This window comes from Prionailurus bengalensis, chromosome X (genome assembly GCF_016509475.1).
Source record: "Prionailurus bengalensis isolate Pbe53 chromosome X, Fcat_Pben_1.1_paternal_pri, whole genome shotgun sequence".
NCBI classification, from domain to species: domain Eukaryota; kingdom Metazoa; phylum Chordata; class Mammalia; order Carnivora; family Felidae; genus Prionailurus; species Prionailurus bengalensis.
Genome location: NC_057361.1, coordinates 70,423,145 through 70,449,658, shown reverse-complemented (window position 1 = coordinate 70,449,658; position 26,514 = coordinate 70,423,145). Strand labels below are relative to the sequence as shown.

General features: G+C 33.6%; 1 protein-coding gene across 1 annotated transcript in view; it reads left to right on the top strand.

Moving 5' to 3' along the window:
- HDX (highly divergent homeobox) overlaps positions 1-26,514 on the top strand; it is a 195,185-nt gene that overhangs the window by 12,466 nt on the left and 156,205 nt on the right. Inside the window, exon 2 of the mRNA XM_043569679.1 lies at positions 19,879-20,025. Within this exon, the coding sequence (XP_043425614.1) occupies positions 19,879-20,025 (147 nt within the window). The remainder of the gene's footprint in view (positions 1-19,878; positions 20,026-26,514) is intronic.

The window sequence follows — 26,514 nt, the reverse complement described above, 5'->3', positions numbered from 1 at the left end:
TAATGGATAATTTGTTATAATAACTATTTCAAAGTGTGGCTGTGGGAAGTTTTGTAGAGTTCCTCTAAGAAGTAACTGAAAATGCAAGATACATTTTAAAGATGTTAACCTAGAATGTGAATTGCAAGATTTTAGTGGTCAATGCTCGAAGCAGTGCAAACAGCTTGATTAAATAGCGGAAGACAGAAGTGATTTATGTGCACAATTTGGGGCTAGAAATGCAAGAAAAAAAGCACAATTTGGTAGACAAATATGAATGGAACAAATATGTATGTGTGGCCCTACTTAGCTCATCATAAGATACTATATATCTCTGGTAACTGACAGTCATTTCTTCAGAATAAGTGTATGTGGGATTGTATCAAAGCAGAGTTAGGACAAGAAATCAGTTATCCAATTGAGGCTTTGTTTATGCCTCTGTTGTTCAACTTATAATCTGTTTGAATTTGATCTTTTTGTATTTTATTGTAATGTGAGTTTTGATATCTGAGTGTATAATAAAGTACTTACAGTTTAAATGTATTTTATTAATTTAACATCAAGACTCTGTAATAAAGCAAGTGTAATTAAAAGCCAATAGGTAATTATAATTAATAAAACAAAATGAGGTCTAGCATAACAACTGGCTAATTCTCGGTTTCTTTTAAGATAATCTAATCAAAACTTAAAAAATTATTCAAGTATACATGACATAAATATATTAATTTCACACGCAGTACATAGTGATTTGACAAATATGCACAATAAGTAATGCTTATCACAATAAGTAGTTAACCATTTGTCACCATACAAAGTTCTTACACTATTATTGACTTTATTCCGTATTCTGTACTTTTATTTTTTTTTAATTTTTAATGTTTATTTGCTTTTAAGAAAGAGACAGCAAGAGTGGGGAAGGGGCAGAAAGAGAGAGAGACAGAATCTGAAGCAGGCTCCAGGCTCTGAGTTGTCAGCACAGAACCCAATGCAGGGCTCGAACCCATGAACCATGAGATCATGATCTGAGCCGAAGTCAGATGCTTAACAGACTGAGCCACCCAGGCGCCTCTGTACTTTTCACCTTTGTAGCTTATTTATTTCATTTTTTAAAGTTTTAATTTAAATTGCATAGTTAACATACAGTGTAATAGTAGTCTTAGGTATAGAATTTAGTGGTACAGCATTTACATACATACCTTGTGCTCATCACAACCGCACTCCTTAATCCCCATCATTTATTTCACCTACCCCCCTCCCCGCCTCTCCTCTGGTAACCATCAGTTTGTTCTCTATAGTTAAGAGTTTTTCTTGATTTTCGTCTTTCATGCCCCATGATTATTTGCTTTGTTTTTCAAATTCCAAATATAATTCAAATCATATGGTATTAGTCTTTCCTGACTGACTTATTCTGCTTAGCATAATGCTCTCTAGGTCCATCCATGTTGTTGCAAATGGCAAGATTTCTTTCTTTTTTATGGCTGAGTGATATTCCAATATATGTATATTGGCCATCTGGATGTCTTCTTTGGAAAAATGTCTATTCATGTCTTCTGTCCATTCTTTCACTGGATTATTTGTTTTCTCACTGGTGTTGAGTTTTGTAAGTTCTTTGTATATTTTAATTACTAACCCTTTATCAGGTCATTTGCAAGTAACTTCCCCCATTCCATTGGTTGTCTCCTGGTTTTGTTGATTGTTTCCTTTGTTCTGCAGAAGCTATTTATTTTTAATTAAGTTCCAATAGTTTATTTTTGCTTTTGTGTCCCTTGACTCAAGAGACATCTAGTAAGAAGTTGCTATGGCCAGTGACAAAGAGGTTACTGTTTATGCTCTCTTCTAGGACTTTAATGGTTTCCTGTCTCACATTTAGGTCTTTCATCCATTTTGAGTTTATTTTTGTGTATGGTGTAAGAAAGTGGTCCAGTTTCCTTCTTTTGGATGTTGCTGTCCAGTTTTCCCAACACCCTTTTTTTAAACAGACTGTCTTTCCTATTGGATATTCTTTCCTGCTTTGCCAAAGATTAATTCACCATATAGTTGTAGGTTGATTTCTGGGTTTCTATTCTGTTCTATTGGTCTATGTATCTATTTTTGTTTTGGTAACCATAATATTTTGATTGCTACAGCTTTGTCATATAACTTGAAGTCTAGAATTGTGATGCCACCTGCTCTGATTTTCTTTTTCAAGGTTGCTTTGGCTATTTGGTCTTTCAAGATTTCATACATATTTTAGGATTGGTTGTTCACCTCTGTGAAAATTGCTGTTGATATCTGACAGGAATTGCATTAAATATATATATTGCTTTGGGCAATATTCACAATATTTGGGACATTTTCACAATATTTGTTCCTACAATCCATAAGCATGGGATGTTTTTTTCAGTTTTTTTTTTTGTGTCATCTTCAATTTCTTTCATCTGCGTTTTATAGTTTTCAGAGTAAAGATCTTTTATCTCTTTGTTTAATTTTATTCTTAGGTATCTTATGGTCTTTGGTGCAGTTGTAAATGGGGCCAATTCCTTGATTTATTTTTCTGCTGCTTCATTATTGGTGTATAGAAATGCAACAGATTTCTATACATTGATTTTGTATCCTAAGACTTTGCTGAATTCGTGTCTCAATTATAGCAATTTTTGGGTGCAGTCTTTCGGGTTTTCTATATAGATTGTCATGTCTTTGAAGATAGTGAAAATTTGGCTTCCTCCTTTCTGACTTGGTGCCTTTTATTTTTTTTTTGTCTGATTGCTGTGGCTAGGACTTCCAGTAGTATATTAAATAACAGTGGTGAGAATGGACATCATGTTTTTTTCCTCACCTTAGAAGAAAGCTCTTAGTTTTTCCCGTGGAAGATGATAATAGTTGTAGGTTTTTCATATATGACCTTTATTATGTTGAGGTATCTTCCATCTTGCCCTACTTTGTTGAGGGTTTTTATCATGAAAGGATGCTGTACTTTGCCAAATGCTTTTTCTGCATCTATTGAAAAGATCATATAGTTCTTATCCTTTCTTTCTTAATGTGGTATATCATGCTGATTGATTTGTGAATACTGAACCAATTTTCAGCCCACGAATAAATTCCACTTGAACATGGTGAATGGCTTATTTAATGTACTGTTGGATTCAGTTTGCTAGTATATTGTTGAGAATTTTTGCATTTAGTTCAGTCTTTATTTGGTTTTGGTATCAGGGTGATGCTGGCCTCATAGATTGAGTTTGGAAGGATTCCTTCCATTTCTGTTTTTTTGAGATAGTTTGAGAAAAATAGCTATTATGTCTTTAAATGTTTGGTAGAATTCCTCTGTGAATCCCTCTGGCCCTGGACTTGTGTTTGCTGGGAGATTTGATTACTGATTCAATTTCTTTGCTGGTTATGGATCTGTTCAAGTTTGCTATTTCTTCCTGTTTCTGTTTTGGTAGTTTATATGTTTCCAGAAATTTATCTATTTCTTTCCAGTTTTCCAATATGTTGGCATATAGTTTTTCATAACATTCTCTTATAATTGCTTGTATTTCTGTGGTGTTTGTTGTTATTTCTCCTCTGTCATTTGTGATTACATGTATTTGTACCCTTTCTCTTTTCTTTTTGATACCTCTTGCTAGGGGTTTATTGTTTTGTTAATTTTTTCAGAGAACCAGCTCTTGTTTTCATTGATCTGTTCTTTTCCTTTTTTAGTTTCTATATCTTTTTTTTCTGCTGTAACCTTTATTATTTCCCTTCTCTTGGTTCTAGGTTTCATTTGTTGTTCTTTTTCTACCTCCTTTGTGTGTAAAGTTAGGTTGTTTATATGAAATATTTCTTGCTTCTTCAGGTAGCACTGTATTTGCTGTATACTTCCCTCTTATGACCACTTTTGCTGCATCCCAAAGGTTTTGGACTGTCGTGTTTTCCTTTTCATTTTTTTCGATGTAGTTTTAGATTTATTCTTTGATTTCCTGGTTGATGCATTCATTGTTTAGTAGCATGTTGTTCAACTTCCATGTATTTGTGGTCTTTTCATTATTTTTCTTGTAGTTGCCTTCAAGTTTCATAGCATTGTCCTCTGAAAATATGCATGGTATGATCTCAGTCTTTTTGTACTTGGTGAGGCCTGATTTATGACTTAGTATGTGAGCTATTCTGAGAATGTCCCTTGTGCATTTGAAAAGAATGTGTATTCTGCTGCTTTGGGATGAAATGTTCTGAATGTATCTGTTAAGTCCATCTTGTCCAGTGTCTTATTCAAACATTGTTTTCTTGTTGGTTTTCTGTTTAGATGATCTGTGCATTGGTGTAAGTGGGTTATTAAAGTCCCATACTATTATTGTATTATTATCAATGAGTTTCTTTATGTTTGTTATTAATTTTTTTAATGTATTTGGGTACTTCCATGTTGTGGAATAAATATTTACAATTATTAGATCTTCTTGTTGGATAGTCCCCATTGTTATGAGACAGTGCCCTTCATCTTTTGTTACAGTCTTTGTCTTAAAGTCTATCTTGTGTGATGTCATTATTACTACTCCAACTTTCTTTTGACACCTATTTGTAGAATAAATGTTTCTCCATCTCCTCACATTCAATCTGCAGGAGTCTTAGGTCTAAAATGAGTCTCATGTAGGCAGCATATAGATGGGTCTTGTATTTTTATCCATTCTGACATCCCAGATCTTTTGACTGGGTCATTTAGTCTATTTACATTCAGAGTAGTAATTTTTAATTTTTTTTTTTATTATCATGAGAGAGAGAAAGAGATGGAAAGAGAGAATCCCAGGCAGGTTTCGCACTGCCTCAGAGCCCGACGTGCTGCTTGATCTCATGAACTGTGAGATCATGATCAAGAGTCAGGTATTTAACTGATTGAGCCACCCAAGCACCCCCAGAGTAATTATTAATAGATACGAATTTAGTGACATTGTATTACTTGTTTTGTCATTGTTTCTGTATTTTCTCTGAGCCTTTTTTGTCTTTATCATTTTGGTCTTTCTTTTAATGTTTCTTGTAGGGCTCACTTAGTGACCACAAACTCCTTTTAAGTTTTGTTTGTCTCAGAATCTTTTTGTCTTTCATATTCTGAATGATAGCCTTGGTGGATAGACTATTCTTGGCTGCAGATTTTTCCCATTCAGCACATTGAATATATCATGCCCCTCCTTTCTGGCTTGCCAAGTTTCTACTGAGAGATCTGCAGCTACCTTTATGGGTCTTCCCTCATAAGTTAGGGATTTCTTTTGTCTTGATGTTTTTAACATTAAAAAATTTTTTTTTGATGTTTATTTATTTTTGAGAAAGAGAGACAGAGACAGAGTACGAGTGGGGGAGGAGCAGAGAGAGAGGGAGCCACAGAATCAGAAGAAAACTCCAGACTCTGAGCTTTCAGCTCAGATCCCGACGTGGGGCTCGAACTCACGAACTGGGAGATCATGGCCTGAGCCGAAGCCGGACGCTCAACTGACTGAGCCACCCAGGTGCCCCTGTTTTTAACATTTTAATTTATCATTATATTTTGCAAATTTAATTATAATATATCTTGGTGTTGGCCAGCTTTTTAAAATTTTGATGGGAGTTCTCTGTTCCTCCTGGAAATGGATATCTCATTCCTTCCCCAGATTAGGAAAGTTTTCAACTATTTATTTCTTCAAATAAATTTTCCACTCCCTTTTCTCTCTCTTCTTCTTCTGGTACTCCTATAATATGAATGTTACCATATTTTATGGAATCACTGAGTTATCTGAGTCTATTTTTTGTGTTCCATAATTATTTTTTTCTCTTTTATTCAGCTTTTTTAGTCTCCATTATTTTATCTTGTCTATCACTTATTCTCTATTTATTCTAACTTTATGCTCATTTATCAAGTCTGTTTTCAATCTGTTATTGAATTTTTATTTCTGACTGACTTTTTTAACTCTTTTTTTTTATTTGAGAGAGAGTGCAAGCAGGGGCAGAGGGAGAGAGAGAGTGTGTTAAGCAGGCTCCTCACTCCATGCAGAGCTTGACATGGAGCTCGATCCCATGACGCTGCATCATGTCCTGAGCCAAAATCAAGAGTTCTCCTGTATTTTGTTGTTGTTTTTCTGTTAATTTATTTGTTTTTATTCTACATGTAACTGAAGTTATATGGTATTTGTCTTTTTCTGTCTTATTTCAAGATTTCATTCTTTTTTATAGCCAAGTAATATTTCATTATGTATATTATACCACATCATTATATATATTAAACCACATCTTCCTTATACATTCATTTACTGATGGAAATTTAGGTTGCTTCAATATCTTGGCTACTGTAAATAAGTTTCAGTAAACACAAGGGTGCGGTTATCTTTTTAAATTAGTATTTTGTTTGTTTGTGTGTTGTGTTTTCTTCAGAAAAGAATAGTGGAATTACTGCATCATATGATACTTCCATTTGTAGTTTTTTGAGAATTCTCCATAGTGCTCAGAGGCTGCATCAAATTACATTCCCACTAACAGATTTGGATGATTTTCTTTCCTCCACATCCTTGCCAACACTTGTTATTTCTTGTCTTTTTGATACTGGCCATTCTGACTGGTATGAGGTGATATCTCATTATGTTTTTGACTTGTATTTCTCTGATGATTAATGATATTGAGGATTTTTTCATGTGTCTGTTGACAATCTGTAAGTCTTTGAAAAAAAGTCCTTGGGGTGCCTGGGTGCTTCAGTATGTTAAGCGTCTGACTCTTGGCTTTGATTTAGGTCACAATTTTGGGGTTTTGTGAGTTCAAGCCCCACACTGGGCTCTGCACTGGCAGCATGGAGCATGCTTGGGATCCTCTCTCTCCCCCTCTCTCTTCCCTTCCCCCACTTGCACTCTCTGTGTTGCTCAAAATAAATAAACTTAAAAAAAAGAAAAAAAGTCTAATCATGTTCTCTCCCCATTTTTAATCAGATTAATTTTGTTTTTAGTGTTAAGATCTTTATATATTTTGGATTCTGACTGCTTATCAGATATATCATTAGTATATACCTTCTCCCATTCAGTAGGATGTCTTTTAATTTTCTTATGGTTTCCTTCACTATGCAATTTTTTTTACTTTGATGTAGTTTAATTTTTCTTTTGTTTCCCTTGCATGGGGAGACATATATTAGAAAAATATCGCTAAGGTCAAGATCCATGAGTTTACTACCTATATTTTCTTTTGGAAATTTTGTGGTTTCAGGTATTACATTTAGATATTTAATTCATTTTGAGTTTTTTTGTGTGTGTGTATGGTGTAAGGATCTTCCCCAGTTTTATTCTTTTGAATGTAGCTGTCCAGTTTCCCAAAGCCATTTATTGGGCTGTTTTCCCCCCAAATACATTCTTTCTTTGTCATAGATTATTTGACCATATAAATATGGGTTTATTTGTGGGCTTTAAATTCTATTCCACTGATCTATGTGTCTGTTTTTGTGCCAGTACCATACTGTTTTGATTACTATATGTAGTTTTGTTGTATAGTTTGAAATCGGGGACTGTGATGCCTCCAGGTTTGTTCTCCCTCAATATCACTTTGGTTATTCAGGGTGTCTTGTGGTTCCATACAAATTTTAGGATTTTTTGTTACAGTACTGTGAAAAATACTATTGTGATTTTTACTAGGGATTGCATTTAATCTGTAGACTATTTTGGATAACATGAACATTTTAATAATGCTAATTCTTCCATTCCATGAGTATGTTATATTGTTCCATTTGTTTATGTTATCTTCAATTTCTTTTGTCCATGTTTTATAGTTTTTAGAGTATAGGTCATTTACCTACTTGTTAAATTTACATTTACACATTTTAATATTTTTATGCAATTGCAAATGGGATTGTTTTCTTAATTTTCTTTTCTACTATTAGTGTATACAGATGCAACATATCTCTGTATATGAATTTTGTGTCTTGCAACTTCGCTGACTTCATTTATTAGTCCTAATAATTTTTGGTGGAATCCTCAGAGATTTCTATGTATAGTATCATGCCATGTACAAATAGTAACAGTTTTACTTATTTCTTACCAATTTGGATGCCTTTTATTACATTTTTTTGTTTGACTACTGTGGCTAGGACTTCCAGTACTGTGTTGAATAAAAGTGGCAAGAGTAGACACCCTTGTGTTGTCCCTCATCTAAGAGGAAAGCTTTCAGCTTTTTTTCAGTATATTTAGGTTATTGTCAAATTGGTTTCCATACAACACCCAGTGCTCATCCCAAAAGGTGCCCTCCTCAATACCCATCACCCACTCTGCCCTCCCTCCCACCCCCCATCAACCCTCAGTTTGTTCTCAGTTTTTAAGAGTCTCTTATGCTTTGGCTCTCTCCCACTCTAACCTCTTTTTTTTCTTCCCCTCCCCCATGGGTTTCTGTTAAGTTTCTCAGGATTCACATAAGCATGAAACCATATTGTATCTGTCTTTCTCTGTATGGCTTATTTCACTTAGCATCACACTCTCCAGTTCCATCCATGTTGCTACAAAAGGCCATATTTCATTCTTTCTCATTGCCACGTAGTACTCCATTGTGTATATAACCACAATTTCTTTATCCATTCATCAGTTGATGGACATTTAGGCTCTTTCCATAATTTGGCTATTGTTGAGAGTGCTGCTATAAACATTGGGGTACAAGTGGCCCTATGCATCAGCACTCCTGTATCCCTTGGGTAAATTCCTAGCAGTGCTATTGCTGGGTCATAGGGTAGGTCTATTTTTAATTTTCTGAGGAACCTCCACACTGTTTTCCAGAGTGGCTGCACCAATTTGCATTCCCACCAACAGTGCAAGAGGGTTCCCGTTTCTCCACATCCTCTCCAGCATCTATAGTCTCCTGATTTGTTCATTTTGGTCACTCTGACTGGCGTGAGGTGATATCTGAGTGTGCTTTTGATTTGTATTTCCCTGATGAGGAGCGACGTTGAGCATCTTTTCATGTGCCTGTTGGCCATCTGGATGTCCTCTTTAGAGAAGTGTCTGTTCATATTTTCTGCCCATTTCTTCACTAGGTTATTTGTTGTTTGGGTGTGGAGTTTGGTGAGCTCTTTATAGATTTTGGATACTAGCCGTTTGTCCGATATGTCATTTGCAAATAACTTTTCCCATTCCGTTGGTTGCCTTTTAGTTTTGTTGGTTGTTTCCTTTGCTGTGCAGAAGCTTTTTATCTTCATAAGGTCCCAGTAATTCATTTTTGCTTTTAATTCCCTTGCCTTTGGGGATATGTCAAGTAAGAAATTGCTACGGCTGAGGTCAGAGAGGTCATTTCCTGCTTTCTCCTCTAGGGTTTTGATGGTTTCCTGTCTCACATTCAGGTCCTTTATCCATTTTGAGTTTATTTTTGTGAATGGTGTGAGAAAGTGGTCTAGTTTCAACCTTCTGCATGTTGCTGTCCAGTTCTCCCAGCACCATTTGTTAAAGAGACTGTCTTTTTTCCATTGGTGTTCTTTTCTGCTTTGTCAAAGATGAGTTGGCCATACGTTTGTGGGTCTAGTTCTTGGGTTTCTATTCTATTCCATTGGTCTATGTGTCTGTTTTTGTGCCAATACCATGCTGTCTTGATGATGACAGCTTTGTAGTAGAGGCTAAAGTCTGGGATTGTGATGCCTCCTGCTTTGGTCTTCTTCTTCAAAATTACTTTGGCAATTTGGGGCCTTTTGTGGTTCCATATGAATTTTAGGATGGCTTGTTCTAGTTTCGAGAAGAATGCTGGTGCAATTTTGATGGGATTGCATTGAATGTGTAGATAGCTTTGGGTAGTATTGACATTTTGACAATATTTATTCTTCCAATCCATGAGCAGGGAATGTCTTTCCATTTCTTTATATCTTCTTCAATTTCCTTCATAAGCTTTCTATAGTTTTCAGCATACAGATCTTTTACATCTTTGGTTAGATTTATTCCCAGGTATTTTATGCTTCTTGGTGCAATTGTGAATGAGATCAGTTTCTCTATTTGTCTTTCTGTTGCTTCATTGTTAGTGTATAAGAATGCAACTGATTTCTGTACATTGATTTTGCATCCTGCAACTTTGCTGAATTCATGTATCAGTTCTAGCAGACTTTTGGTGGAGTCTATCAGATTTTCCATGTATAATATCATGTCATCTGCAAAAAGCAAAAGCTTGACTTCATCTTTGCCAATTTTGATGCCTTTGATTTCCTTTTGTTGTCTGATTGCTGATGCTAGAACTTCCAACACTATGTTAAACAACAGCGGTGAGAGTGGACATCCCTGTGGTGTTCCTGATCTCAGGGAAAAAGCTCTCAGTTTTTCCCCATTGAGGATGATGTTATCAGCTTTTTACTATTGTGTATGATGTTAGCTGTGGAATTTCCATATATGGCCTTCATTATGTTGAGGTGTGTTCTTTCCATACCCACTTTATTAAGAATTTTTATCATAAATGGATGCTGAATTTGGTCAAAGGTTTTTTCTGCATTACACTGTTGAGATTATCATGATTTTTATCCTTCATTTTGTTAATGTATTGTATTACATTGTTATGAACTATCCTTGCATCCATGGAATAGATGCCACTTGATTATGGTGAATGGTCCTTTCATTGTATTTCTGAATTTGGTTTGTAATATTTTGTTGAGGATTTTTTGCATCTGTGCTCATCAAGGATATTAATCTGTAATTTTTTTCTTGTAGTGTATTTTTTAACTTATTTTATTTTTTATTTTTTGAAACTTATTCATTTTGAGACAGAATGCAAGCAGAGTGAAGAAGAGTAGGAATGGTTTTATAACCCCATTTTCCAGATGAAGAAACTGAGTCCAAGAGGTTAACTACATAGATATATCCTGATTCATAACATAGCGTTCACACTCCACCACTCCTAAAGGTCACTTGAATCTCTGCTTACGCCCATGGTGAAGTAACAGGAATAGAATTTACACTCTTATCTTAAATACCTAAAACAAAAAATAAATAAAAATATATATGAAACAATGGATTTCAACTATTCAACAAAAGACAGCACCAGACCATTATTATTAAGAGAAGGGAAATAAGACTAGCCTATGAGTGTCTCAACTCACTGCCTGGAGAAAATGTCCAGATCACAACAAAAGGAAAGTGAAGCCAAACAGGCTGGAAGTCTCTCTGAATTAAGGGGACAAAGTTAAGGAAAGACAAAGGGACAGAATAATGGAGAGGAGAAAGCTCACAGACAGATGAAAACTGCACATTGAGAAAGTTATGGAGATTTGTACAGGGACCTCTCAAGTCTTTGGCTAAATACTGATCAACTCTAGTGTGTTAAGAAAATATTGAAGACAAGGTAAGAACCACTAGTAAAGAAAAAGCAAAAAATTCTCAGGGCTCACATAAGACCCAAAAGTGTTTATGTTCCAACAGCCAGACTGGAAAACCTCATATTTTATGGATCACCTAGGAAGGTCCTAAAAAGGATATTGACTCAGTAATGGGACAAATTAGCTCTGAACTATAGGCAATTCTTGACATGCCTAACATAATGAAACCTTAAAAGAATAAAAAAAATTCAAGTAACATTAATATATCCCAGAAAAAAAGCCCAAAATTATTTAAAGAATACAAAAACACCCAGTACCCAATAAGAAACTGCACAATATCTACCAATAAATGAAAAACTACTATGCCTGGCAAGCAATAGTAAATAGAGGTTTAGTGTGGTGAAAAAGCATTTATAAAACAGAATGAAAATAATATAGAATTAGTAAAGAAGAATATTAAAACATCTGTGATAACTGTATTCTCTATGTTCAAATAGGTAACCAGGAAAGGGGTACATGCACCCCCAATGTTTATAGCAGCATTATTAACAATAGCTAAACTATGGAGAGAGCCTAAACAAATGTCTGCCAACTAATGAATGATAAAGAAGATGTGAAGATGTGGTATATATGTATACCACATGTATTCACATATGGTACACACACACACACACACATATATAAACAATGGAATATTACTCAGCCATCAAAAAGTGAAATCTTGCCATTTGCAATGATGTGGATTGAGCTAGAATGTATTATGCTAACTGAAATAGGTCAATCAGAGAAATACAAATACCATATGATTTCAATCATGTGGAATTTAAGAAACAAAACAAATCAGCATATGGGAATGTAGGGGGAAGAGAAGAAAGGAAAACAAACCACATGAGACCCTTAATGATAGAGAACAAACTATGGGTGGAAGGAGGGTAAAAACCATAGAGAACAAACTGAGGGTTGATGGAGGGGATGTGGGCAGGGGATGGGCTAGATGCATGTTGGGTATTAAGGAGGGCAATTGTGATGAGCACTGGGTGTTGTATGTAAGTGATGAATCACTGAATTCCACTCCTGAAACCAATATTGCATGGTATATTAAATAAAATTTAAATAAAAAAAGGAGGTAGAGGAAAGCACAAGCCTGATGCAAAAGAAAATGATTTATTAAAAGATCCAAATTGAATTCTAGAGACAAAATAAAGTACATAAAATGACAAACGCACTGGATATTTTTGACAGCAGATTAACCACAGCAGAAGAAAAAGTTAGTCAACTTGAATACATACTAGAGAAAAAATAAAATATTAAAAGCAACTGGAGGAATATTTGTTTTATTAGTGTTGAGTTGTATAAGTTATTTATGTATTTTGGATATTAACCCCCTATTGGATATATCATTTGCAAATATCTTCTCCCATTCAGTAAGGCACGTTTTTGTTTTATTGATGTTTTCCTTCATTGTGCAAAAACTTTTATTCTTATGTGATCCCAGTAATATGTTTTTCCTTTTGTTTCCTTTGCATGGAGAACATGTCTAGAAAAGTATTGCCACTGCCAATGTCAAAGACATTACTTCCTATGTTGTCTTCTAGGATTTTTATGGTTTCATGTCTCCCATTTAGTTCTTTAGTTTATTTTGAGTTTATTTTGTGTAAAGTGTAAGAAAGTGATCCAGTTTTATTCTTTTGCATGTAGCTGTCCAGATTTCCTATAACCATTTATTGAAGAGACTCTCTTTTCCTTAATATATATTCTTTCCTCTTTTATCATAGATTAATAGACCACATAAGTGTGAGTTTATTTTGGGGCTCTATATTTTGTTTCATTTATTTATTTGTCTGTTTCTGTTCCATACTATTTTGATGACTACAGCTTTGTTCTATACCTTGAAATCTGGAATTGTGATAGCTTCACCATTATTGTTATTTCTTAAGGTTGCTTTGGCTGCTCAGAGTCTCTGAGGTTCCATACAAATTTTAGTACTATTTATTATAGGTCTGCAGAAAACTCTATTGGTATTTTGATAGGGATTTTATTGAATCTGTAGATTTCTTTGGGTAATATAAACATTTTAGCAATATTAGTTCTTCCAATCAGTGAGAATGGAATATGTCCATTTGTTTGTGTCCCCTTAAGGTTCTTTTTATTTATTTTTTAACATTTATTCATTTTTGAGAGACAGAAAGAGACAGAGTGCAAGTGGGGAGGGGCAGAGGGAAAGGGAGACACATGATCCAAAGCAGGCTCCAGGCTCTGAGCTGCCAGCACACAGCCCTATGTGGGGCTCAAACTCACAGACTGTGAGATCATGACATGAGCTGAAGTTGGATGCTTAACCGACTGAGCCACCCAGGTGCCTCCCCCTTCAGTTTCTTTCATATGTGTTTTATAGTTTTCTGAGTGCAGATCCTTCACTTCCTTGGATAAGTTTATTCCTAGGTATTTTATTCTTTTGGGGCAATTGTAAATGAAATTGTTTTCTTTTTTTTTTTTAATTTTTTTTTCAACGTTTATTTATTTTTGGGACAGAGAGAGACAGAGCATGAACAGGAGAGGGGCAGAGAGAGAGGGAGACTCAGAATCGGAAACAGGCTCCAGGCTCTGAGCCATCAGCCCAGAGCCTGACGCAGGGCTCGAACTCACAGACCGCGAGATCGTGACCTGGCTGAAGTCAGACGCTTAACCGACTGCGCCACCCAGGCGCCTGAAATTGTTTTCTTAATTTCTCTTTCTGCTACTTTGTTATTAGTATATAGAAATGCAGTCCATTTATGGATGTTAATTTTGTATCCTGCAACTTGACTGAGTTCATTTGTTACTTACAGTAGTTTTTTGTGGATTCTTTAGAGTTTTATATGTATAGTATTATACTGTCTGCAAATAGTGGCATTTTAGCTTCTTCTTTACCACTGTGGATTTTATTTCTTTTTCTTCCCTCATTGCTGTGGCTAGATATGGAAGTGACCCAAGTATCATTGGTAGATGAATAAATAAAGAAGATGTAGTATATATACACAATGGAATATTACTCAGCCATAAAAATAATTAAATCTTGTCATTTGTGAAAACATGGATGGACCTAGAACATATTATGTTAAGTGAAATACATCAGACTGAGACAGACTGCCATAATTTCACTTATATGTAGAATCTAAAAAACAAAACAAATTAACAAACAACAACAATAAAATTAGAAAGGACTCATAAATATTGAGAACAAACTAGTGGTTACCAGAGGAGAGGAGGATGGGCGACAGGCAAAATGAGTGAAAGGAAGTAAGTACAAACTTCCAGTTATAAAATAAATAAGTCATGTGGCTGAAAAGTATTGCTTAGGGATTATAGTAAATAATATTGTAATAAGTGTGTGATGACACATGTTCACTGCACTTCTTGTGGTAAGCATTTTATAATGTATGTAATTGTTGAATCATTGTACACTTGAAACTAATATATCAGCTCTACTTAAAAGAGTCACTGTAAAGCTTCAATAATTAAGACAGTGTGGTTTTGATGAAAGAATGGACACATAGATCAATGGAACAGAAAAGATTGTCCCAAAATAGACCCACAGATATATATAGTCCATTGATTTTTGACAAAGATGAAAAAGCAATTCAATAAAAAGTTTCTTCAAATAATGGTGCTGGAATAATTAAATATCCATAGCCAGAAAAAAAAGCTCACAAAACTGACCTGTACTTCACACCTCTACAAAGGTGATCTCAAAACGGACCATAAACCTAAATGTGAAATGGAAAAATATAAAACTACTAGAAGAAAACGGGAACAATTTCTGTGACCTTGTGCTAGACAAAGGTTTATCAGATATAACACTAAAAACAAAAGCACAATCTGTAAAAGAAAAAAAAAACAGTGATAAATTGGGCTTCATCAAGATTAAAAACTTTACTGTGAAATTCACAATATTTTTTTTTGAAACACACTTTATTTTAATAAAATGGACAAGCTACTAGCAGGGAGAAAATATTTACAAATCATATTTCTGACAAAATACTTGTATGTAGAATATGTAATGATTCCTAAAAACTCAGTAAAAAGTAGAAAAAAATCCAATTAAAAATTTGCAAAATATTTGTATAGTTCTACAAAGTAGATATGTAGATGGCAAATAAACATATTAAAAATGCTTAAATTCATTACTCACTAGGGAAATACAAATTAAAACCACAATAATAACATATGATTATACACCTATTAGAATGGCTAATTTTTATTTATTTTATTTATTTCTTATTTTTTAAGTTTTTATTTAAACTCCTGTTGAACTTCAGTGTAATATTAGTCTCACATGTATAATTTAGTGATTCAACACTTCATATGACACCTGGTGCTCACCACCAGTGCACTTCCTAATCCCCATCACCTGTTTTACCCAGCCCACCACCCACCTCCTCTCAGTTAACTATCAGTTTGTTCTCTATAGTTAAGAGTATCTTTCTTGGTTTGCCTCCCTCTCTCTTTTTTTAGCCTTTGCTTATTTATTTTGTTTCTTAAGTTCCACATATGAGTGAAGTCATGTGGTATTTGTGTTTCTCTGACTGACTTATTTTGCTCAACATAATACTCACTTGCTCCATCTATGTCATTGCATATGGCAAGATTTAATTCCTTTTTGTGGTTGAGTAATATTCTATTGAATATTTATACCACAACCTCTTTATCCATTCATCAGTCGATGGACTGATCCATAATTTGGATATTGTAGATAATACTGCTATAAACATGGGCGTGTATGTATCCCTTCATTAGTATTTTTGTATTATTTGGGTAAATGCCTAGTAACGAAATTGCTGGATCATAAGTGCAGTTGTATTTAATTTTTAAAATAACTAATGACAATAAATGCTGGTGAGAATGTGAAAAAACTGAAACACATAGAATACTGGTGTGAAAAGCAAAGTTTTACAGTCACTTTTGAAAACTGTTTAGTAGTTTTTATAAAGTTAAACATATACTTATCATATGAAATCCTACTCCTAGGTATTTATTCAAAAGAAATGGAAAGACGTTTGCAGACAAAAACCTGCAAAGAAATGTTTTTATTGACTTTATTAATAATAGCCAAGAACTTGGAATATCTCAAATGTCCTCCAGTGGATGAATGGATAAACTGTGGTACATTTCATGCAATGTAATACTACTCTGCAATAAAAAGGAGAAAACTACTGATACAGACAACACAGATAAATCTCAAATGCATTATGCTAAGTGGAAGATATTAGTCTAAGAGGAATACATACTCTATTATTCCATTTATATAGCATTCTTCAAAAGTTAATATTATAGAACCAGATTAGTTGCTGCTGGGGCTGGGGTGGCTGGAGAATTATTTATAAAGAGGCAGTATAAGGGAGCTTTTTTTTTTTTTTGAGTGAGGGATCTGTTTTGTATCTTGGTTGTGGTGGTGGTTTCATTACTGCATATGTTTGTCTTAACTCTTAAAACTGTATATCAAAAAGAGTGAAATTTACTATATATAAATTTAAAAGTGAATAATAATAATGGATAAGAAGAACAATGCTAATAGAGACATATTGGCCAAATTAAAGACATTCAAAGTGTTTTGTTAACCTAGGTGGAACTCTTTGCAAACAAACAAAAAAAATCAGTGGTTTATCTAAAATTCTAATTTTAATGTTGGAAAGAATGTGTTATATTTGACTTGGTGATGATGTTATGGACTCAATCCATCTTTAGAATCAGTTTTCTGAGAATGATTACTTATCAGTAAAATTTTTTAGTACTTTTCAACCAGTTAAGACATTATTAGGGCATTATTAGAGCTGGCTTTATATATGAAATCAGATATGTAAGGACAATGTTATGTAGCAGTTCATCTGAGATGTTTCCATGTGAAAATATGGCCTAAGCAATGAGGAACTGCTAAAGGGAATTCATTCTTAGAAGATTCATTTTTCAAGTACTCCTGAAGCAATAAATTTAAAACATTTTACTCATTGCTCTGCTTGTTTGAATAGAATGTATTGAGCATAATCCTTTCAGTGGCTAAGGATCTTCATTAAACAACTGAATCATAGAGCTGAGAGCAACCTGAGAAACCCCATACCTGAATATGATAGATAAGTTGAAGGGCCCACTCATACTTAAAAATATAAATATGTTACAACTGTAACATGTTTTACAACTTAAGAAAATGAATTTACATATTGTAAATTATTTGTAAAAATCCAGACTGGTAGGTAGAACATGTCATATATTCTAGCATTTTACAAACTAGGTAATAGAGGCTCATAGAAATTAAGTGATTTACTTAAATAGTCCACAGTGGAGCTAAATGTAGAAGACAGGTCATCTCATTCCTATGGGCTGGCATATGCTGAGTGAGTGGCACATTGCAGAGTATTAGATTAGGAAATCCTGGGGTAAAGCTAAATTACTTGTTATTTCAGTACTTAATCCCTTAATTCAGTTACCCTCCCTACTTCAACCCAACAGACCTCAATTTCCACGAAGACAATTGCTTGCCATTTTATTTGCACATAAATAAGAACCCAACTTTTAAAATGAAGGTTTTTACAACTCTTTTCCTGATTTTTGTGTAAATGATTAGTAACTTTGGCTATGCAGTCATGCAATATCTTGCCACTTAATAGACCAAGATAACTAGGGTACATAAAGATTATGACAAGTTATTTTGCAGATAAGCCTTTATCTAGTTGTTGTGATAAATAATGAATGTCCTATAATTTGGGAGAAAAACATTAGATCTTCTGATCAAAGTGGCCTTCTTGCTATTGCTATGAGTTTAAGGGAAAAACCAGAAGGGTCATAGCATTGTTTGTTGTCAGAATTGTAGACTCCAGGAGTCTGTTTAGTTCTCAGATCTACATTTGGCTATTGGTATAAGTGAGGAAGAACCTGCTATGCTTTTTAATGCTTATATCATACTTGAGTAAATTTAACAGTTGTAGCCAGCCAATAGGAAAACATGCCTAAATTTTACAGCAGTTATCATCACACTTGAGGATCACCCATATCTTGCATTCTAGGAATTTTTATTTTTGTAGTTATAGCACTTCAGAGAAGGATCAGAGGCATTACCCTGATTACGCATTAGTGAATTGAAGTTTATGTCCCTCCTCAGAACTCATTCCAAAATACCTTCTAAATCCATACCAGCTAACATATTTTAGGTATTTTCCCTCTACCTTCTGGTTCCTCTCCTGACTGTAGCTGAATTATTTAGAAGAAGGAATTTCACATTGCTCTGAAAGCTGACAGCCATGATAGCAAATGTTGCTTTGATGGATACCATCACTACCCTCTGGTCCAAACATCCATGAAAGTTTGGTTACATTGCAGAATCAGATCCCCTTCAGAAAGTTAGTGGAGTTGTTGTTCCTGAAAGTTTCAGGGAGAAACTCTACTCCATCTTTCCTGTGTCCTCTCTGCATCTGATTTTATCTAATTAGATTTCTTAACATTAGATAGAGATGGAAAAAAGTCAGGTATACAAATAGCAATAGATGGCTATATGACTTTTTAATTTCTTTGTGAGACTGCCTTAATTGTTCAACATATCCAGAAGAAAGAAAATTATTTTTATTTACATGTCAATGTACTAAATTGTGTCCATATCCAGTATACTAGAATGATTTCTGTTTGGTTTGGCTTATAGTGCTTTTGTTGTTGCTATTTTCCGAATTTTGAAGGGGCAATTTCCTTAGAAAGGATGTTCTTTCTGTAAACTTTTAGAAATAACAATTTCAGTGTGACCACTTTTAATAAGAACCTGAAGTTGCCTTAATCTAACTACAAGAGTTCTTCTTTATAAAATGCACTACTAGAATTCATCCTCTTTAAAAGAAAAAAAAGAGTTTGCACTGCCTTTTATTTGTGAGATTTACAGGTTTTCTCTTAATATTAAACACATTGCATATTTATAGGAAGGATAAAATGCATTATTAACCTTTCTCTTGTATAATTATGATGGTGTCAATTTAATTAAAATTATGTAGTTTTTACATGGTTTGTTTTTAGTAAAATTCACATGATTTTGAATTTTGATTTATATGCTATCATGATTAAAAATAATTATTTTTGTTAGTATTCCCTAAAGCAAAGATATTTATAGTCACCAACACTTTGTTTATTTTTAAGCTTTTTAAGAGAGGTTCTGTTTTAATATATAAAATGAACCCCTTTATTCAAGAAAGAGGAAAAATAAAAGCACCCCTTTGTTTCACACCATAGTTTCTGGTTGTAAGACATGTGTCAGATGCCTTGTTTGACAAAGAACAGTGAGTGTTTCTGTTGATAATTGACCATGAATGTATGGGTGCCACCATTTCTGTCTTTACTAGACATAAATATTTATTTCTTTGAAAGAACCTTTATTTCCCCATGGACTGACACTAACTAGATAAAGGTTTTCCTCTCTCTCTTTCTTTTATTTTGTCTTTAAAGTTAGTTTTGAGGAACAAATTTAATAAGTGTTTTCATTATATATAATTTCCCATTATAACCTGTCTCCCTTTAGCACACAAATTATTGCCCATTGCTGGGAATTAGTTCACTTAAATGAATCTTGCAGCTTCAAAGCACTGAAACTTTATCAAAAAAAAAAAAGCATACAAATTTTGCGTATACCCAATTTTTATTCCAATTTTCAGAGTATCTTCTTTTATTTTTAGATGAATCTGCGTTCTGTATTTACTGTAGAACAACAAAGGATTTTACAGCGTTATTACGAAAATGGAATGACAAATCAAAGTAAAAATTGCTTTCAGCTCATATTACAGTGTGCACAGGAGACTAAGCTGGACTTCAGTGTAGTCAGGGTAAGTATTGAGGTCTTAACTCTTGAATTTATAGCTTTTTATTGTAAGTGATAATTGCTTCATAGAGTGAAGTCATTAACTTTATAAACAGTTTCATTTTCCTGGTGTAAAAATACTACTTTTTTTTTTAAAAAATAGAAGTAATCATTTAGTATGTGTTTCTGTAAACACCTTGAGAACACTAAAACTTTTGCATTGTAAACATACCTCTAAAAAAATCCCAGTCCTTTGAACTAATGAATACATTTAAGATTACTTGTTTATCCTATGTCTGCTTTAAACCCAGAATTAATCTGGACATAACCCACCAAAATGGTATCAGTAAAACAGGCATCTACCAAGGGACTATAGTGTACCTAGCATATTTTCTTCGTGTACTTGAATTTTTTTCATCAGGCCCTTTTTTTTCATAGCTGAAAATGTCAGTACTTTAGCTTTATTAACTAGCTGTTAGCCCGTAACAATAACAGTTGTGGTGGCGCAGTAGAGAAGGTTTGTCATCAGGCATTTTTAATTTCAGCATTTTTATCTTTTTAGGAAAACCTGGCCTTTTTAATGAATACCGCCCCCTTTTTTCTAAGTAAAATACATGCATTTTAATGGGTAACCTAATGCGTAAGGAACAAGAAATCCCAGGGAGGAAGTTTTCCTTTATCACAACCATAGTTATTCAGTTGTAAAAATCAGAGCCCCATGGATGGAACTGGAGAGTGTTATGCTAAGTGAAATAAGTCATACAGAGAAAGACAGATACCATATGTTTTCACTCTTATGTGGATCCTGAGAAACTTAACAGAAACCCATGGGGGAGGGGAAGGAAAAAAAAAGTTAGAGAGGGAGGGAGCCTAACCATAAGAGACTTAAAAACTGAGAATAAACTGAAGGTTGATGGGGGGTGGGAGGGAGGGGAAAGTGGGTGATGGGCATTGAAGAGGGCACCTGTTGGGATGAACACTGGGTGTTGTATGGAAACCAATTTGACAATAAATTTAATATTAAAAAATTATAATAAAATAAAAACAAACTAAAATAAAATAAAATAAAATAAAGTAAAATAAAATAAAATAAAATAAATCAGAGCCCCTAAACTTCTGTGAATGGCAATGAGAAGGTGATAGAGAGGAGACAAGAGATAAATCTAACAGAACTAGTCACAGATTCTATAGGTCCTTTCATGTTTGTCTGAATATGCTACAGACACTTAGGAATTCAAAGATACCTTAGGAATTCAAAGATTGGCAGCTTTCCATTTCTTGTCATTCATTAAGCTAATTTGGCAAAGAAAAGGCACACCTGTTTTTAAGTCCATTTTTCTTTTGGAGGACCCTTCAAAAGACCCTAAAGATAAAAATCTCTTGATAAGCAGAATTATTTGGAAAATCTATTTTTTAACGACTAGAAGATGTATTCACCTTTGAACTCCTAAATTATAGGATGGAAATATCACATGATAACTGTTTTTTATCTGATGAGATCAACCATCTTATTCCGATTTTTGTAAGAACTAGAAATAGTCCTATTGGTAGCTCTGAATTCCCTACTTGAATTTACAGCTTGATTTTCTTTATGATAGAACCCAGACTATTTAATGGTTTTTTGTACCAGATTTGGTAAAATTGTGTATAAAATGAGAGAAAGTATTTTTTTATTAATTTTTTAAAAATATTTATTTTTGAGAGAGAGACAGAGAATGAGTGGGGGAGGGGCAGAGAAAGAGACCCAGACACAGAATCTGAAACAGGCTCTGGGGTCTGAGCTGTCAGCAGAGAGCACAACACAGGGCTGGAACTCAGGAACTATGAGATCATGACCTAGGCAGAAGTCTGACGCTTAACCAACTGAGCCACCAAGGCACCCTGAGAGACAGTATGTTTTAAGGTCAAGGTTGTCCTTTTAGTAAATTCAAATCTTTATTTCCCTTTAGTAAACCTCAGAGAAAAATGTTTAATTGCCTTAGAAAGGATAAATGGGTAATATTTCAGATTGATGAAATTGCATTTTATAAGTATAAACTCATTTTTTTTTCTTGGAGTAACTTTTTTCTTTTTTCCTTCTATTTTATCATTACTTTAAAGTGAAAAGCCTTCTCAAACAGCTGCTTTGTGGACTATGTTACCTTTCATATTTCCAATTTGTTATTGCAATCTTCCTCTAATAACTTATTTGATTGTACTTGTATATTGAGAGTGCTGAAATACAAAGATTTATATTTATGATCCAAATGGTATGGAATCTAAAACAATGAGAATGAGAGAAGTAAACTCCTAGATTGTAAGCTTACAAGTAAAATATTATTTAAGTTTTAAGGAATTGTGTAAAACAGATTCTTTTTGTTCTAGAAGAGTGTAAATCATACAGAAATTCAGTCTTCCTAATCTAAATTCCAACACAATTTTGGTTGCTTTTTCCCATCTGAGGAGAAAGGAGTTGTTTATAGACTTATCATTTCATGACCTCCCCTGCCTTCAATATCTTACTCCAATATTCTACTTGAAAGAGACTTTTCTTTATTATTTTTAATATAGTATTTGTTGTGTTTTCCTCAAAAAAACCCTCAAATCCCATGGTACTAAGAACCTGATCCTAATGTAAAATGAACTTAAAAAATTAAGTCCATGCAAAAATAAATAGTAGAGTAATGGAACAGGGAAACCAAAGAAGGAGGTATGTAGAAAAAACAAAAAAAACCAAACCTGTTTGGAGACCGTGAATTTCAAAGAGAGAACTGAAAGAGAATTTTATGGACACCAAGAATTGGTGACCTAATGTCTTTTTCTTTCTTTCTTTCTTTTCTTTCTTTCTTTCTTTCTTTCTTTCTTTCTTTCTTTCTTTCACCTTCCTTCCTTCCTTCCTTTCTTTCTTTCATTCTTTCTTTCATTCTTTTTTCTTTCTGTAGTATTGTTTTGTTAGTTTTCCCAAATTCTTATCATATCAGTTTTGTTTGATCCATTATTTTCTCTTTCTCCAATGAGTCATTTTGAATGAGAATAATTTATAGCCTATAAGCATTGGTAAATTTTGTATCCTGTAAATGAATAACTTTAAGTAAAATTTAATTTAGTTATTGGGAATGCTCAGGCAATAAATTTATTTTCAGAATTTTAAAAATATTTCTTAAGTATACACTTTCCTACTTTAACTTCAATGGAAAATATTGAAAATATGAAACCTTACTTTTGACCCAGAGTTTCATTATGGAAATGAATTATTGTACTGTGGTATAAAATAATACTGCTCACTACATGGTAAGCTATATGGGGTGATTTTCTTCTTCACTAAAGTACCCCAAAGCATTTAATTATTTCTCACATTAATTCTGTTATGTTCTTCCTTTCTTATTTTTGATGAGTAAAATTTCATGGGCATTCTTAGTTTTGGTGCCATCAAGTTGCCTCTAATTGCAATCTCTATACCAATGTTCCGCCTACTTTTTTTATTTCTAATTTGCTATAGAGTAGAATACTATATTTGGTCAAATCATGTATAAAATAGGAGAAAGTGTGTTTTAAGGGCAAGGGTTGTGCTTTTAGTAAGGTACATGTATCTTGTGATATCTATGGTTGGCTGTGTTCTTGACAAGTGAGTTTGTTAGCTAGCTAATCTTCATATGCACATGATATTCTACTACATTTTACTTTTTTGAGGGGTTCATAATATAAATATCTAATAAACTCTATAAGCAACTGTATATGGTATATGTACATATTTCTATGTATAATATATATAATGAACAGTAAAACTATTAAAATAAGCCATAAATTTGCAATACACTAAGATCATTCTTAAACTTCCTGTATTAAGGTATTTATAGTAATGAGAACATTTATTTGTTTTCTTAGAAATATTGCCCAGAGCTGCTTTCCGGATGTAATAGTTCTTGAATTCAAATTTTACAAATTCACTATGCTTTCCCACTGAAAGACTTAAAATGTAATTCTTATAAATTTTTGTAAAAATTATGAACAAATGCATAATTCTTCATATGCACATTTTTCATACTTAAAAAGCCATAACACAGTAACTTATTTTTAACATTTGTAAAATTCACCTTTTTGAACCATACACTGAAATTATATTTATCCAAAAATATTTCTATTTAAATATTTCTTTTGAGTATATACTTTAAATCCCTTCATTTTTCTACTCTATTCTTTAAATCCTTTTCATTCTCCTTTGATGTTTATATTTATTTGTCATTTTGCTTGTAGTTTACACCTCTGCTATTCAGTAAAACTAAATCATAGTGAGTTTAAAATTCCGACAGCCTCATGTGAAGCAAAGTAGAGCATCTACATCTCTGGAATATTTTCTTGTTAGAAAAATACTAATTATAAAAGTAAAATGGCCAAGAAAGATGAAAATTTCGGGAGTTTCTTGCCATAGTGGAAGGAGAATGTGCTTTGAGGTCAAGTGAAATTTATTTTGAATCCTTGCTCTGCCACTTGCTGACAGGATATCCTTCTATAAGCTACCTAATATTTCTGAACATCAGTGTTTTTATTTATACAATTAGGAAAATAATCAAAGAAGCCAATAAAAATGTAAACACATAGTGAGGATCCAATACATGTTAGCTTTTATTTATGGTATTCTAGGGGTGCCTGGGTGGTTCAGTTGGTTAAGCGTCCGACTCTTGGTTTCAACTTCGGTCATGCTCTCACTGTTCGTGAGTTCAAGCCCCATGTCAGGCTTGGCACTGACAGTATGGAGCCTGTTTGGGATTTCTGTCTCCCTCTCTCTCTGCTCCCTCCCCTGGCTTGCTCTTTCTCAAAAAATAAACAAAAAATTAAAAAAATGTTATTTATAGTATTATAGAAACTTTAATGTAGATTGTATAAACATTAAAAACTGAGTAATTTTTGTGGTCTTCAAAAACAAATCACCTAAAAGTTAACCAAATATACCCTGCACCATGTTTGTGCAAGGCTAGTTGATTTAATGTTTTCACTTACTTATTTTTTCTTTAATTCATAATAGATTAATGTGTTTTGGTAGTTTATAGTATGGTATGTATTTTGAAATAATTATAAAGTTTGCTGATCACATTAGAGAATGTAATATTTCTTATTACATATTGCATAATCATAATTCAGTATAATACTAGATTGTTACAACAAATCAGTTATATAAAAGTGCATATTTTGTAATCAAATACTAAATGCCAACCTCTTATATTATTTTTATTAATGATATTTTTTTCGTTTATAAAAATAATATACACTCACTATATAAAGTTTAATATGTGGGGCGCCTGAGTGGCTCTGTCGGTTGAGCGTCCGACTATGGCTCAGGTCATGATCTCATGGTTGGTGGGTTTGAGCCCCACATCGGGCTCTGTGCTGACAGCTCAGAGCCTGAAGCCTGCTTCGGATTCTGTGTCTCCCTCTCTACCCACCCCCTGCTCATGCTCTGTCTCTGTCTCAAAAATAAATAAACACTAAAAAAACTTATTTGGTATGTAAAGTATAAAGAGGGAAATAATTACCATGAATTAATGACAAAGTGGGAAAAATATTTGCAACTTGTGACAAAGTGTTGCTGTTTCTAGTAGAAAATTGCTTTTATTTTTATTTTATTTATTTATTAATATAATTTATTGTCAGATTGGTTTCCATACAACACCCAGTGCTCATCCCAACATCCCTCCTTCCTGCCCATCACCCATTTTCCCCTCTCCTCCACCCCCATCTACCCTTAGTTTGTTCTCAGTCCTTAAGAGTCTCTTATGGTTTGCCTCCCTCCCTCTCTGTAACTTTTTTTTTCCCCTTCCCCAATTCCATGGTCTTCTGTTAAGTTTCTCAAGATACACATATGTGTGAAAACATATGGTATTTGTCTTTCTCTGCCTGGCTTATTTCACTCAGCATAACACCCTCCAGTTCCATCCATGTTGCTGCAAGTGGCCAGATTTCATTCTTTCTCATTGCCAAGCAGTATTCCATTGTATCAATTTAAAAAGACAAATATCCCAATATAAAAATGAGTAAAGTTAATGGGTAAGTGATTTTATTAATGTAATACAGTAACCATAGAAATTCAAATGAAAATAGCAATTATATACCTTATATTAACTCCTAGGCTAGTAAAGACTACAAAAATATAATGTAAAATGTTGATGAGGTTGTGGGGAAACCGGAACTCTTGGACAGTACTTTGAAAATATCAAAAAATCAAACACTTTCCCTTCTAGGATAGCATTGTAATGGACCAATAGCACAAAGATGCATATACAATGACATGTACTTCATTATGATTTATAATAGTGAATATTTCTAAAAATAACCCAGTAATATCTAGCAATATTAAATTAACCAAGTTGTGATATAGTCATATAACATTGTTAAACATGAAGATTACAAGTATATATTTGTTTAATAATATTATGAGCATTTTCCAATGTCATTAAATACCCTATCTTTAGTATCCTTCCAATGTCTCACTATTATAAATAAATATATGATGGACATAATTCCATATAACTTTGTATAT